General features: G+C 42.8%; 1 protein-coding gene across 4 annotated transcripts in view; it reads right to left on the reverse strand.

Moving 5' to 3' along the window:
- Positions 1-3,490, reverse strand: part of LOC109893026 (P2X purinoceptor 1) — a 40,325-nt gene extending 36,835 nt beyond the window's left edge. For 2 of the 4 annotated variants that reach the window (XR_002255708.2, XM_020486018.2), the window contains exon 1: positions 2,903-3,489. Coding sequence is in view for 2 of the 4 variants with exons in the window: in XM_020486018.2 (XP_020341607.1) it covers positions 2,903-3,090 (188 nt within the window). In the remaining 2 variants the exon portion in view is untranslated. Of the gene's footprint in view, positions 1-2,902 lie in introns of all 4 variants that reach the window. The other 2 variants (XR_002255707.2, XM_020486019.2) reach the window with 2 other exon arrangements.
- Positions 3,491-13,701: the final 10,211 nt, after the last annotated feature.

The following is a 13,701-nucleotide window of genomic DNA, read 5'->3' on the forward strand; positions in this document are numbered from 1 at the left end:
ACCTTAACCACACTGTTAGTAGTTGGAACAGCCACAAAGTCATAAAATCAGATTTTAAACCTAACCTTAACCCTAACCGTACCACATAGCTAGCCCTTATGCCTAATCCTAACCTTAAAAAGCCCTAACCTTAACCACACTGCTAACCCTAATGCCTAACTCTAACCTTAAATTAAGACCAAAAAGCAACCCAATAAATCGTTTTTTACAATTCAGCAAATTTGGGATTTGCAGCTGAAAATCACTCAGTTCTTCCTAAAGAACAAGACTCGTCCCAATAAGCGTCAGCCTAGTTAAGAGGCATTAGCAGAAAACAAACAATTGTATTACCATTTGAACATCTATTGCAGGATAAATTAATGTTAGAGTTTACATAGCTGGCTATAAATGGATGTTGCATTTTACTTTATGGGTTGGTTAAGTAGACTATTTCTAACCTATTGCATTCTACTGCAGATTCTAATATGATTAGGCTAAAAACTCTACCAGATTTTAAGTCATTCCAATTTAATACCCTTAATCTTCAAAAACAGAACTTTGAAATTTGGAAATACAGATTAGCCAAATTGCTATACCTAAGCATAACCCCAAAACTAAGGACTAATTAGCGTACTCTATTGTTTATGATTTTGCTGTCATAGAGGACTGATTGGTCTCATTGCTTTGAGTTAAAAAATAAATAGGCTTTTATGCTTGATCCGAAAATATGGTTGGAGGCACCATATGGACGGTATGAGGTAGTTGCAGAGCCTCCGAGGCATGCAGAGGCCAAATTGAGCTCCATACCACATTGCTGTGCTCCTCCAAAAATAATTCACAATGTGGAGGGTTCTGTATAGCTCCACACTGACATGATTGGTTGACGGTGGGTATTTGTAATTGTCTTTATTATGGATGCCCATTAGCTGCTTCCCGAGGTCCGGCAACATTAAGGCAGTTACACAATTTTAAAACATTACAATACATTCATATCTGATTTCACAAGACACTAAGTGTGTGCCCTAAGGCCGTTACTCCATTACCACATATCTACAAAACAAAATCCATGTGTATGCGTGTATAGTTGCACACACTGTACATAGATTTTTCTATTGTGTTATTGACTGTACATTTGTTTATGTGTAACTCTGTGTTGTTTTTTTGTCGCACTGCTTTGCTTTATCTTGGCCAGGTCGCAATTGTAAATGAGAACTTGTTCTCAACTTGCCTACCTGGTTAAATAAAGGTGAAATAAATAAAAAAATATATTTAAAAAATAACAAACTAGGCATGCAAAGCTCACTGCATGATCCTCAAACCAAAGACTGGCCAAACTCATATTTCTAAAAGTGATTTAAAAAGGCACTGTAGAATGACTGTAATAGCCTAATAAGGTATTTTTTGTTTAATTATTATTTAAGTAAGGGATAAATGCCTTGGAAATAATGAACAACGCAATAATGACTTTTCCTTTTTGTCTATCTATTGTAGGCAGGCCTGCATTATTTTAGCCATGCTTTGGAGGTGTGTAAAACCCCCTCCATGATGTAGGCTTCATGTGTCCATGCCCATCAGGAAATGACATGAGAACAGTGGTGAATACCGGTTAACAATTGTATTTAGAAGTTATTTTCCTGTAATAATTGCTTGTTTGCCATTTCCCATTTTTAAAACCAAAATCCCTTACCTTAGGCCTAATTTAATGAAGGCTGGTTCAACACCAACGTGTCGAGCCTATTATATCCTAGTGATTTTATGATATCATTACATTTTACATAAATGTATTGTTGTTGTTAAAAAAAATGAACAGATAGTTTGTTTTTAATTTATTTTTAATTTGATTAAAACCAAAATTAGAATGATTCACAATGTCCTGATTTTATGGTAAGAACGTCCATGTACAGTGCATTAGGAAAGTATTCAGACCACTTGACTTTTTCCACATTTTGTTAGGTTACAGCCTTATTCTAAAAAATGGATTAAATCGTCTTTTTCCCTCATCAATCTACACACAATAAAATAAAATACTGAAATATCACATTTATTTAAGTATTCAGACCCTTTACTCAGCACTTTGTTAAAGCACCTTAGGCAGCGATTACAGGCTCGAGTTTTCTTGGGTATGATGCTACAAGTTTGGCACACATGTATTTGTGGAGTTTCTCCCATTCCTCTCTGCAGATCCTTTCAAGCTCTGTCCAGTTGGATGGGGAGCCTTGCTGCACAGTTATTTTCAGGTTTCTCCAGAAATGTTTGATCAGGTTCAAATTCGGGCTCTGGCTGGGCCACTCAAGGACATTCAGAGACTTGTCCCGAAGCACCCTGCGTTGTCTTGGCTGTGTGCTTAGGGTCGTTGTCCTGTCTCAGTATGCGGTCCTGAGCACTCTGGAGCAGGTTTTCATCAAGGATCGCTCTGTACTTTGCTCCGTTAATCTTTGTCTCATTCCTGACTAGTCTCCCAGTCCCTGCTGCCGGAAAAAATGTGCCTCGACACAATCTTGTCTCGGAGCTCTATGGACAATTCCTTCGTCCTCATTGCTTCGATTTTGCTCTGACACGCACTGTCAAATGTGGGACCTTATATAGACAGGTGTGTGCCCTTCCACATCATGTCCAATCAATTGAATTTACCACACTTTCTAATTTGGTCAGATATCTCGTGATATCTGTAGCATTTTACTTTGTAGTGTTTTACATTGTAAAGATCTCCACTACACACATTTTGACATTTCAACAAACAAGCCATTGAATGTAAATAATGAAAGCTGGGTCATGCATTTTGCAGTCGAGAAATGACTCAGTCTTGCTGAAACTTGCAACAGACAAACAGACAAGCTCACACACTAACTCACATGCTCACCACGCTCCACTTGCATGCCTGTAGAATCCCGGTAAATAACAGAATCCTTTAAAAGAGTCTTACCCGATGATGTAAGCCAGGACCCCCAGCTGAATCAATCGGCACACAACCCCCACTCTCCTGTTCCGCACCAGCACCTGGCGGGGGGTCTCATACTTGAAGAAGAAGTCAGAGAGGGCGTTGGTGATGTAGCTGTTCATCTTGCTGCTCCGTGAGAGACAGGAGGGTCTCTCCATCCCGCTGGCATGCATACACCCTGACCCTGACTCGCTCTCTCTCTCTGTCTCTCACACCTTTTCTCTATTACCTATTTTTCTTCTTCAGTCTCACTTACCCAACAGCTGACATGTTTCAGTTTCAGTTAGACTTCCTCCTCTCTCTCTCACTCACTCGCTCTTTCTTTCTCCCTCTCTGACTCTCCTCACAGTCAAGTTTCTTTCTGTCACCCTTACCTCTCAAACACACCCTCTCATTCCCTCTCTTTCGCTCTCTACTCTACTCCCTCTTTCTCTCTCCTTCCCGCTCTCCAAAACAAACAAATACTATATCATCTTGCTGTAAACCAAGGTGTTACTGTTCTACAGTCAAAAAACGACTTCTTCACTTAGCTACTGATCAGATCATTCAACATCTGTCACAGACATAATAAACATTACATCCTTCTCACACCATGCAATCATTTCCCCCTGACACTGTCTTCCTGTGTGGTGCACAGAGATAGCACGGACATATGCTTGACCTAAACTTAGGCTACAAAAATAGTTCCCTATACATGTATAATGCATGTGGGTGTTTTGTTTAAAATATTTTGTTTTCTATTGTATTCTGCCATGTGAATGAAGTAGATGAACTTGGACTTCATGTTGCCTACTTCTTTCGCTTTCCAATACAGATGTTTCATATAGTATTGTGTTTATTTTTGGTAGGGGTAGCCTACACAAGGTATGAGGAAGAGACAAAAATTACTTAATAAATAACAGATTGAATAAAATGCAATTAGATTGTATTAATAAATTACTATGTTCTGTTAATCTGTTTGATTAACACATAACCATTAAAGTAATATAATTCAGTTACTGTCGCTTAGGGATGAGTTCAACACAACAACGCACCACAAGGGTGTTACTAATTTGAATTTTAAAAAGGGGGCCTCCCGGGTGCCGCAGTGGTCTAGGGCACTGCATCGCAGCGCTAGCTGTGCCACCAGAGACTCTGGGTTCGCGCCCAGGCTCTGTCGCAGCCGGCCGCGACCAGGAGGTCCGTGGGGCGACACACAATTGGCCTAGCGTCGTCAATGTTAGGGAGAGTTTGGCCAGTAGGGATATCCTGGTCTCATCGCGCACCAGCGACTCCTGTGGCAGGCCGGGCGCAGTGCACGCCAGGCGCACAGTGTTTCCTCCGACACAGACACATTGGTGCGGCTGGCTTCCGGGTTGGATGGAGCTGTGTTAAGAAGCAGTGCGGCTTGGTTGGGTTGTGTTTCAGAGGACGCATGGCTTTTGACCTTCGTCTCACCATGAGCCCGTACGGGAGTTGTAGCGATGAGACACGATAGTAATTACTAACAATCCACAAAATGGAAAACATCTCTGCACACTCCCACACTTGCAGTTTGTATTTTTGCATTTTGCCTCCAACTCCTTCACAAATCGGTTTTGCATGTGCGGTAGATTCTGCCTATTATCATGCTATTTTGAATTAAACTAGAATTTCAGAACTCATATCTCTGTCCAGCAATGGAAAGCATCTCTTACAGTACATTAGTTATCTATCCCAAATGTTTGAATAGCAAATAAGCAAGCATTTAAAACTTCAAAACCACACATTTGCATAGTCACTTTAATAACTCTACCTACATGTACATAATTACCTCGACACCGGTGCCCCCCGTACATCGACACGTTGACTCTGTACCAGTACCCAAATCAAATCAAATTTGATTTGTCACATACACATGGTTAGCAGATGTTAATGCGAGTGTAGCGAAATGCTTGTGCTTCTATAGTTCCGACAATGCAGTAATAACCAACAAGTAATCTAGCTAACAATTCCAAAACTACTACCTTATAGACAAGTGTAAGGGGATAAAGAATATGTACATAAAGATATATGAGTTAGTGATGGTACAGAGCGGCATAGGCAAGATACAGTAGATGGTATTGAGTGCAGTATATACATATGAGATGAGTATGTAAACAAAGTGGCATAGTTAAAGTGGCTAGTGATACATGTATTACATAAAGATGCAGTAGATGATATAGAGTACAGTATATACATATACATATGAGATGAATAATGTAGGGTATGTAAACATTATATTAGGTAGCATTATTTAAAGTGGCTAGTGATATATTTTACATAATTTCCCATCAATTCCCATTATTAAAGTGGCTGGAGTTGAGTCAGTGTGTTGGCAGCAGCCACTCAATGTTAGTGGTGGCTGTTTAACATCTCTTACAGTACATTAGTTACATGTCTGATGGCCTTGAGATAGAAGCTGTTTTTCAGTCTCTCGGTCCCAGCTTTGATGCACCTGTACTGACCTCGCCTTCTGGATGATAGCGGGGTGAACAAGCAGTGGCTCGGGTGGTTGTTGTCCTTGATGATCTTTATGGCCTTCCTGTGACATCGGGTGGTGTAGGTGTCCTGGAGGGCAGGTAGTTTGCCCCCGGTGATGCGTTGTGCAGACCTCACTACCCTCTGGAGAGCCTTACGGTTGTGGGCGGAGCAGTTGCCGTACCAGGCGGTGATACAGCCCGACAGGATGCTCTCGATTGTGCATCTGTAGAAGTTTGTGAGTGCTTTAGGTGACAAGCCAAATTTCTTCAGCCTCCTGAGGTTGAAGAGGTGCTGCTGCGCCTTCTTCACGATTCTGTCTGTGTGGGTGGACCAATTCAGTTTGTCTGTGATGTGTACGCCGAGGAATTTAAAACTTACTCCCCTCTCCACTACTGTTCCATCAATGTGGATAGGGGGGTGTTCCCTCTGCTGTTTCCTGAAGTCCACAATCATCTCCTTAGTTTTGTTGACGTTGAGTGTGAGGTTATTTTCCTGACACCACACTCCGAGGGCCCTCACCTCCTCCCTGTAGGCCGTCTCGTCGTTGTTGGTAATCAAGCCTACCACTGTTGTGTCGTCCGCAAACTTGATGATTGAGTTGGAGGCGTGCATGGCCACGCAGTCGTGGGTGAACAGGGAGTACAGGAGAGGGCTCAGAACGCACCCTTGTGGGGCCCCAGTGTTGAGGATCAGCGGGGTGGAGATGTTGTTGCCTACCCTCACCACCTGGGGGCGGCCCGTCAGGAAGTCCAGTACCCAGTTGCACAGGGCTTGATGACAAGCTTGGAGGGCACAATGATGTTAAATGCCGAGCTGTAGTCGATGAACAGCATTCTCACATAGGTATTCCTCTTGTCCAGATGGGTTAGGGCAGTGTGCAGTGTGGTTGAGATTGCATCGTCTGTGGACCTATTTGGGCGGTAAGCAAATTGGAGTGGGTCTAGGGTGTCAGGTAGGTGGAGGTGATATGGTCCTTGACTTCGTCTCTCAAAGCATTTCATGATGACGGAAGTGAGTGCTACGGGGCGGTAGTCGTTTAGCTCAGTTACCTGAGCTAAACAATAGCTCCGCTATTGTTATTTACTACTGCTCTTTCATTATTTGTTATTCTTATCTCTTACATTTTGGGGGATTTTCTTAAAACTGCATTGTTGGTTAAGGGCTTGTAAGTAAGCATTTCACTGTAAAGTCTACACCTGTTGTATTCGACACGTGACAAATACAATTTGCTTTGATTTGACATTTAGCCCTATTTTTCTGTGGTTGGTTTAGGTACCATATTTAGCTCATATTGAGCTAGTGCTCTGATCTCCCTATTGTCTTCCATCAGATCGTGTCACTCCTACGCGACACTCGTCGTGCTATCTGACGTGAGACAATCTCCCATGATTTTCAAATGTGGAAGGTCATTTCCAGTCTAGGGCTGGGTCAAATACAAATATTAGACGCTTTCAAATACTTCAGGTGTATTGATTTAGTTTGCAAAACAATGGAACCAATAGTGCCGATAATGCAATCTCAAATACCTGCTCCTAGGCCTATATCAAGCAGGTCTACTCACTTCCAGATAATTTATTAAACCCCAGTGTTTGCATGACATACTGTACATTGATTTGTGTAGTTCCTATAAAGATACTGATGTTATGAGTCATATCCTGGACTACAGTGTCTGTGTACTGACTGTAAGCTACTGGGGAAAATAGTTCAATATATCAACGTGTTAGTTTATGACTGTGAGAGACTAGAAGTAGGCTAGGCTGGAATCATTCACATAACATTTGCAAACCATGTACAGTGTCTGCCTTTAATCTGGAAAAACATGGCTTGTAATTGGGTGAACGCTGCCTGATCCTTCTTCCACTGAATATTTAGAAAATACTGGAGAAATACTGGAGTGGGTATTCTAATACAGTTCCTTTAATGTTTGTTAATAAATGTCAAATGAATGCCTGCAATCAATATGTGCACTGGTTGAAGGATACATTTAATCATTCTTCTTTAGTTTTCTGTTAGACAACCTTTTATGCTGATTACGCATCCCCTAACACAGCTAGTGAGTGAGTGACATCTCATGTCACTATTTACAAACTTTGGTATTGATATAGATATTTCCAACTACCCATTGTAATGGCACTACTCTAAAATGACATGACGATCAATGGGTTGTCTATGTCTAGGCCAGTGCTAGTGGAGATAAACATGGAAGGACCAGACACTATCTTAATGTGGGCATGGCTCTACTGGACTTTAAGGTCTGGACTAAGGAAGGAGAGGTTAGATATAAGTGGACTGCATTTAATTCATTTCACGTCAATCAGTCTGACAAACATGCTCACACTCTGAACTGAAACTCTGGCTTATCTCTAGCTGGTAAAGCTACAAGAGTATGGGCCACCACTTAGAGCCGGGTTCCCCTCTAGGTTTCTCCCTTCTAGAAACTTTTTCCTGGCCACTCTGCTCTTGCATGCTTTTCTAGATCTAAGCCAGGCTACTGTAAAAAGACTATAAAAAAGGGCTTTGCAAATAAATAAAATATTGATGAACAATGCACAGTTTGATTAATTTATAAAACTATGACAAAAAAAACAGGTGGTACCAATCTTGTTAAGAGATTTTTTATTTTTTATTACTGGCAGGTTGGACCCCCTCTCGGGCCGGATTCAGCACCAGTCCTTGTGTTTGACACTCCTGCTCTAGACATACCGGTTGCCTAGCAATGTAGCAATGTTCCTAGTGCTGTTGCCCTAGCTCTGGGAATTCTGAGACCATGTGACTGTCAAGGCTATACGGGATTCTTGGGACGTCCCTACTCTAAACCCGAACCCCTACCCTTACTCTAACCTTAACTATTACCTAACCCTTACATTAACCATTTTGATTTTGAATTTCAACTTCAATGGGGTAGGGATGTCCCAAGGATCCCTGATTGCACAGACCATTATTTGACCTTCCACTAACTGTTGGTGATATTTATCTCAGCAGCTTGCTCCTACATGATATTTCTTTGTGTTAACTTTTTTTGTATGTGATTTGGCATAAAATCAGCCTCTAAAGTCCATTGCGTGCAAGATGGCTCTGTCGAGCAAGAATAAACATCACTGAGCAAGCAAACACTGAATAGAGAGTGCAGAGGATATGTCCCATGAGCAAAGGATAAGTGAAACAAGAGCACAGACCAGTGGAGAGCACAGAATGTGTTCACGCGGGCTGAGGATGGGTCCTGCGAGCGCACAGGTGTCGGGAGCACGCAAATTAAACTTCAATTGCAAGTGTGAGTTTGAGCGAACAGAACATCATTGCTGCAGCAAAATATTAATTTGAGACAGAGATATTTATTTTTGCAGAGATACTTATTACATGTCAAGACTCAGAAATACACCTCTCACAACAACAAATGTTGCTCTCACAACTGCAATCTTATACTATAATTTTATTACAGGTAAAAATTTGAGCCAATGAACATGGTCGTCACTAGTTAACACAGCCACAAAGTCATAATTATTATGGGGCCCTTAAACCTCGCCTATTGATCAAAAGACGTGTGACTCCTGCATGAGTATGACCAACATACACGAGCGAGACTGACATCTTTGCATGAGACCAATCATTGAGTATGGCCATTTGTAACCCCACCCACCAGCCTACTGAACCGGATAAGGCCATGGGCAAGTGGAAATGAAATAGGAACTATGATATTCACTGCACAGAACAGCCTGTAGTGGAAAATCGCCATTGTCACAACCAGCCTTCTAGTTAACTACCGTTTGTCTGGTTAAGAAACACAAGCTGCTGCTTTACACAATTAAAAACAACAGTAGCATTGAGTTTAATAGTAAACCAACAGTCTAGCTTTGTTTTTCTCTCCCCTGAGTAGGCTATAGAAAAGTAGGCTGTCTTTGAATTTGTCTCACTCAACCCTCCCACTTTTCCCACTGCATTTCATATACAGGTTCTGTATCCAGCATAGCCAAGTCTCCTTCTTTACCTTAAAGAAAACATATTGATTCTAGTTCAAAAGACATTACCCTACTGTGCATTGGCGGGCTGCGTAAGGCATACCGCGGAGCGTTCTCAAACTAGGCTACTTGCAGACCAGACCGTTAACCATTTGTTTAGCTACACCTTGTTCAGCCACACCCGTTTTTGACAGGTGTATAAAATGGAGCACACAGCCATGTAATCTCCATAGATTAGCAGTAGAGTGGCCTTACTGAAGAGCTCAGTGACTTTCAAAGTGGCGCTGTCATAGGATTCTGCACTGCTAGAGCTGCCCCGGTCAAATGTAAGTGCTGTTATTGTGAAGTAGAACATCTAGGAGCAACAACGGCTCAGATGCTAAGTGGTAGGCCACACAGGCTCACAGAACGGGACAGCCGAGTGCTGAAAGCGCTGTTGGTTGGTCCTTTGCATGGGGTGATGTAAGGTTCCTTTAACAATCAGTCTTTCAGATAGATGACACAGACACAGGAACCTTGGTATATAACTCTTTCGTAATAAAATGCAATTGCAGACAGAGATTCACATAAACTACTGAGGTATTCTCTATAGTAAAGATCTGTGAGGCGAGACAGGAGACAAAGCTCCATATACTAGTGGGCGTGGACAACCTACCATCAATCATACCTTAATGTTGTTGCATTGGATTAGATACAAAGTAACTAAAATGAGAAAAACATGTCTAGACTGTGGTTTCTCACTCTGCTATCTCGGCCTTTAGCCTGTGTGACTATCAGCAGGTGCAGACAATTCTCAGCCTGAGAACTAAAGCAGTATATCTCCATTTACCCAGTACTTTTCCATCATTGCACATTGCAAGCATACAAAGGTTATCACATATATACAGTAATCATGGCATTGGTGTAGTCCCTCACCAAACCCACAGGGTAAACCCCCAACATTCCCCCCTTTGAGACTACCTAGTCTCATATAACCATGTACAGAAATCGACGTTAGACATCTGGAACTTTTAACCATTCACATATAGGTAGTATAGTAATCATCCTCTGGGTCAGTTGGGCAAGCAAGAGGGTCATAGTTGGGGTCAACACCAATGGCATCATATTAATAACTCATTTAACCAAACAACTCTCTCACGGATTTGGGTTTAGACAAAATTAACAGCGCAGTCCCGTTTGGGGACACATTTCTACCTAAGTCTCAAACAAACTTTACCCACGTGTTGACAGGGCCGGCTTCACCCCCACAAACAAGTAGTGTGGATAGAGCCAAAACAGTCAACTACCAATGACCACATGCGGTCATCTTCCCTCTCTTATTCCCCCTAAGGGTTTGGTTATTTACAACATTTAAAACAGTTGGTCCTTCAGGGCTGTGGTCATGCCCTTCATATTTTTCAAGTATTTGGTCTCGACTCACATTTGCTTCTGCCTCTTGTTTCAGGCTGTGTCTGGCTCCATCATCTCCTGTGGGCTGAACACCTCCTGGCAGTGGGACAGGTGGTGCCAGCCGGACCTTTCCTGAACTCTGACCGCCGTTAGTGTTGCCATGGTTACCTTGAATGGCCCCATTCATCTTGGCTGGTTATATTTTCTCTTGTGGACCCGGATTTTTACAGTCTCCAACCTCCACAGGCAGGTAGTTGGAGTCCTCACCTGGTACCTCCTCCTGAGCTTTCCTAGTGTGAGAGTGGAGAGATTTAACAATAGTCATTAGCTCTTTCATGGACTCCAAGTGTTCTACTTCAGCTAGAGTCAGGTCTATTTGTCTGTCAGTCATGGGTCTGTGTGCGGGAACATTCATGGGTCTTCCTGTCAACATTTCATGTGGTGTACACCACAGGCCTTTATTAACACTACTGCGCATTTTCATTAACACCCGTGGTAAACAACCCAAGATTTCAACCCAAGATTTCTTGGTGGAGTGGCATGCCTTAGCTAACCCTTGTTTAATGGATTGGTTAGCTCTCTTGGTTAGCTCTCTCGGTAATTACTCGGAGGGTGGTAGATGGAAACAAAATTCTGGTCCACTCCCATCATTATGGCTACCTGCTTCACTACATCACCAGTGAAGTGAGTACCATTGTCTGCAGATAAAACCTCAGGAACACAAAATCTAGGTATCTCCCTCACTAGTAGCTTTGCTACTGTCTTAGCATCACAGTGTGTGATGGGAAATGCCTCCACCCACCTGGTGAACCTGTCAATAAGAACTAAACAGTACCTTTTCCTTTCTTTTCTTTCTGCAAGATCTATAAAATCCATGGCAAGTTGGACAAATGGTCCTCTTGGCGTAGGGAAATGACCTGGTTTCACAGGTGTTTCTTTGGCAATGTTAAATTGCATGCACTTTGCACATCGAAACAGAAACTGTTTCACATGCTGGATCAAATTTGGACAAAACCAATCCAAAGAAATTGCCTCTATCATATACCCCCTTGACAAATTATCTTCAGAGCTCGTGCTGCTAGGCGACCTAAACTGGAACATGCTTAACACCCCAGCCATCCTACAATCTAAACTTGATGCCCTCAATCTCACACAAATTATCAATGAACCTACCAGGTACCTCCCCAAAGCCTTAAACACGGGCACCCTCATAGAGATCATCCTAACCAACTTCCCCTCTAAATACACCTCTGCTGTCTTCAACCATGATCTCAGCGATCACTGCCTCATTGCCTGCATCCGTAATGGGTCAGCGGTCAAACGACCTCCACTCATCACTGTAAAACGCTCCCTGAAACACTTCAGCGAGCAGGCCTTTCTAATCGACCTGGCCGGGGTATGCTGGAAGGATATTGATCTCATCCCGTCAGTAGAGGATGCCTGGATATTTTTTTAAATGCCTTCCTAACCATCTTAAATAAACATGCCCCATTCAAGAAATTTAGAACCAGGAACAGATATAGCCCCTGGTTCTCCCCAGACCTGACTGCCCTTAACCAACACAAAAACATCCTATGGCGTTCTGCATTAGCATCGAACAGCCCCCGTGATATGCAGCTGTTCAGGGAAGCTAGAAACCATTATACACAGGCAGTTAGAAAAGCCAAGGCTAGCTTTTTCAAGCAGAAATTTGCTTCCTGCAACACTAACTCAAAAAGGTTCTGGGACACTGTAAAGTCCATGGAGAATAAGAACACCTCCTCCCAGTTGCCCACTGCACTGAAGATAGGAAACACTGTCACCACTGATAAATCCACCATAATTGAGAATTTAAATAAGCATTTTTCTACGGCTGGCCATGCTTTCCACCTGGCTACTCCTACCCCGGTCAACAGCACTGCACCCCCAACAGCAACTCGCCCAAGCCTTCCCCATTTCTCCTTCTCCCAAATCCATACAGCTGATGTTCTGAAAGAGCTGCAAAATCTGGACCCCTACAAATCAGCCGGGCTAGACAATCTGGACCCTTTCTTTATAAAATTATCTGCTGAAAATGTTGCCACCCCTATTACTAGCCTGTTCAACCTCTCTTTCTGAGATTCCCAAAGATTGGAAAGCAGCTGCGGTCATCCCCCTCTTCAAAGGGGGGGACACTCTTGACCCAAACTGCTACAGACCTATATCTATCCTACCATGCCTTTCTAAGTTCTTCGAAAAAACAGATTACCGACCATTTCGAATCTCGCCATACCTTCTCTGCTATGCAATCTGGTTTCAGAGCTGGTCATGGGTGCACCTCAGCCACGCTCAAGGTCCTAAACGATATCTTAATCGCCATCGATAAGAAACATTACTGTGCAGCCGTATTCATTGATCTGGCCAAGGCTTTCGACTCTGTCAATCACCACATCCTCATCGGCAGACTCGACAGCCTTGGTTTCTCAAATGATTGCCTCGCCTGGTTCACCAACTACTTCTCTGATAGAGTTCATTGTGTCAAATCGGAGTGTCTGTTGTCCAGACCGTTGGCAGTCTCTATGGGGGTGCCACAGGGTTCAATTCTCAGGCCGACTCTCTTCTCTGTAGACATCAATGATGTCGCTCTTGCTGCTGGTGATTCTCTGATCCACCTCTACGCAGACGACACCATTCTGTATACTTCTGGCCCTTTTTTGGACACTGTGTTAACTAACCTCCAGACGAGCTTCAATGCCATACAACTCTCCTTCCGTGGCCTCCAAATGCTCTTAAATGCAAGTAAAACTAAATGCATGCATGTCAACCAATCAATGCCCGCACCTGCCCGCCCATCCAGCATCTCTACTCTGGGAAGTTCTGACTTAGAATATGTGGACAACTACAAATGCCTAGGTGTCTGGCTAGACTGTAAACTCTACTTCCAGACTCACATTAAGCATCTCAAATTCAAAATTAAATCTAGAATCAGCTTCCTATTTC

This window comes from Oncorhynchus kisutch, linkage group LG6, assembly GCF_002021735.2.
Source record: "Oncorhynchus kisutch isolate 150728-3 linkage group LG6, Okis_V2, whole genome shotgun sequence".
Classification (NCBI taxonomy): Eukaryota; Metazoa; Chordata; class Actinopteri; order Salmoniformes; family Salmonidae; genus Oncorhynchus; species Oncorhynchus kisutch.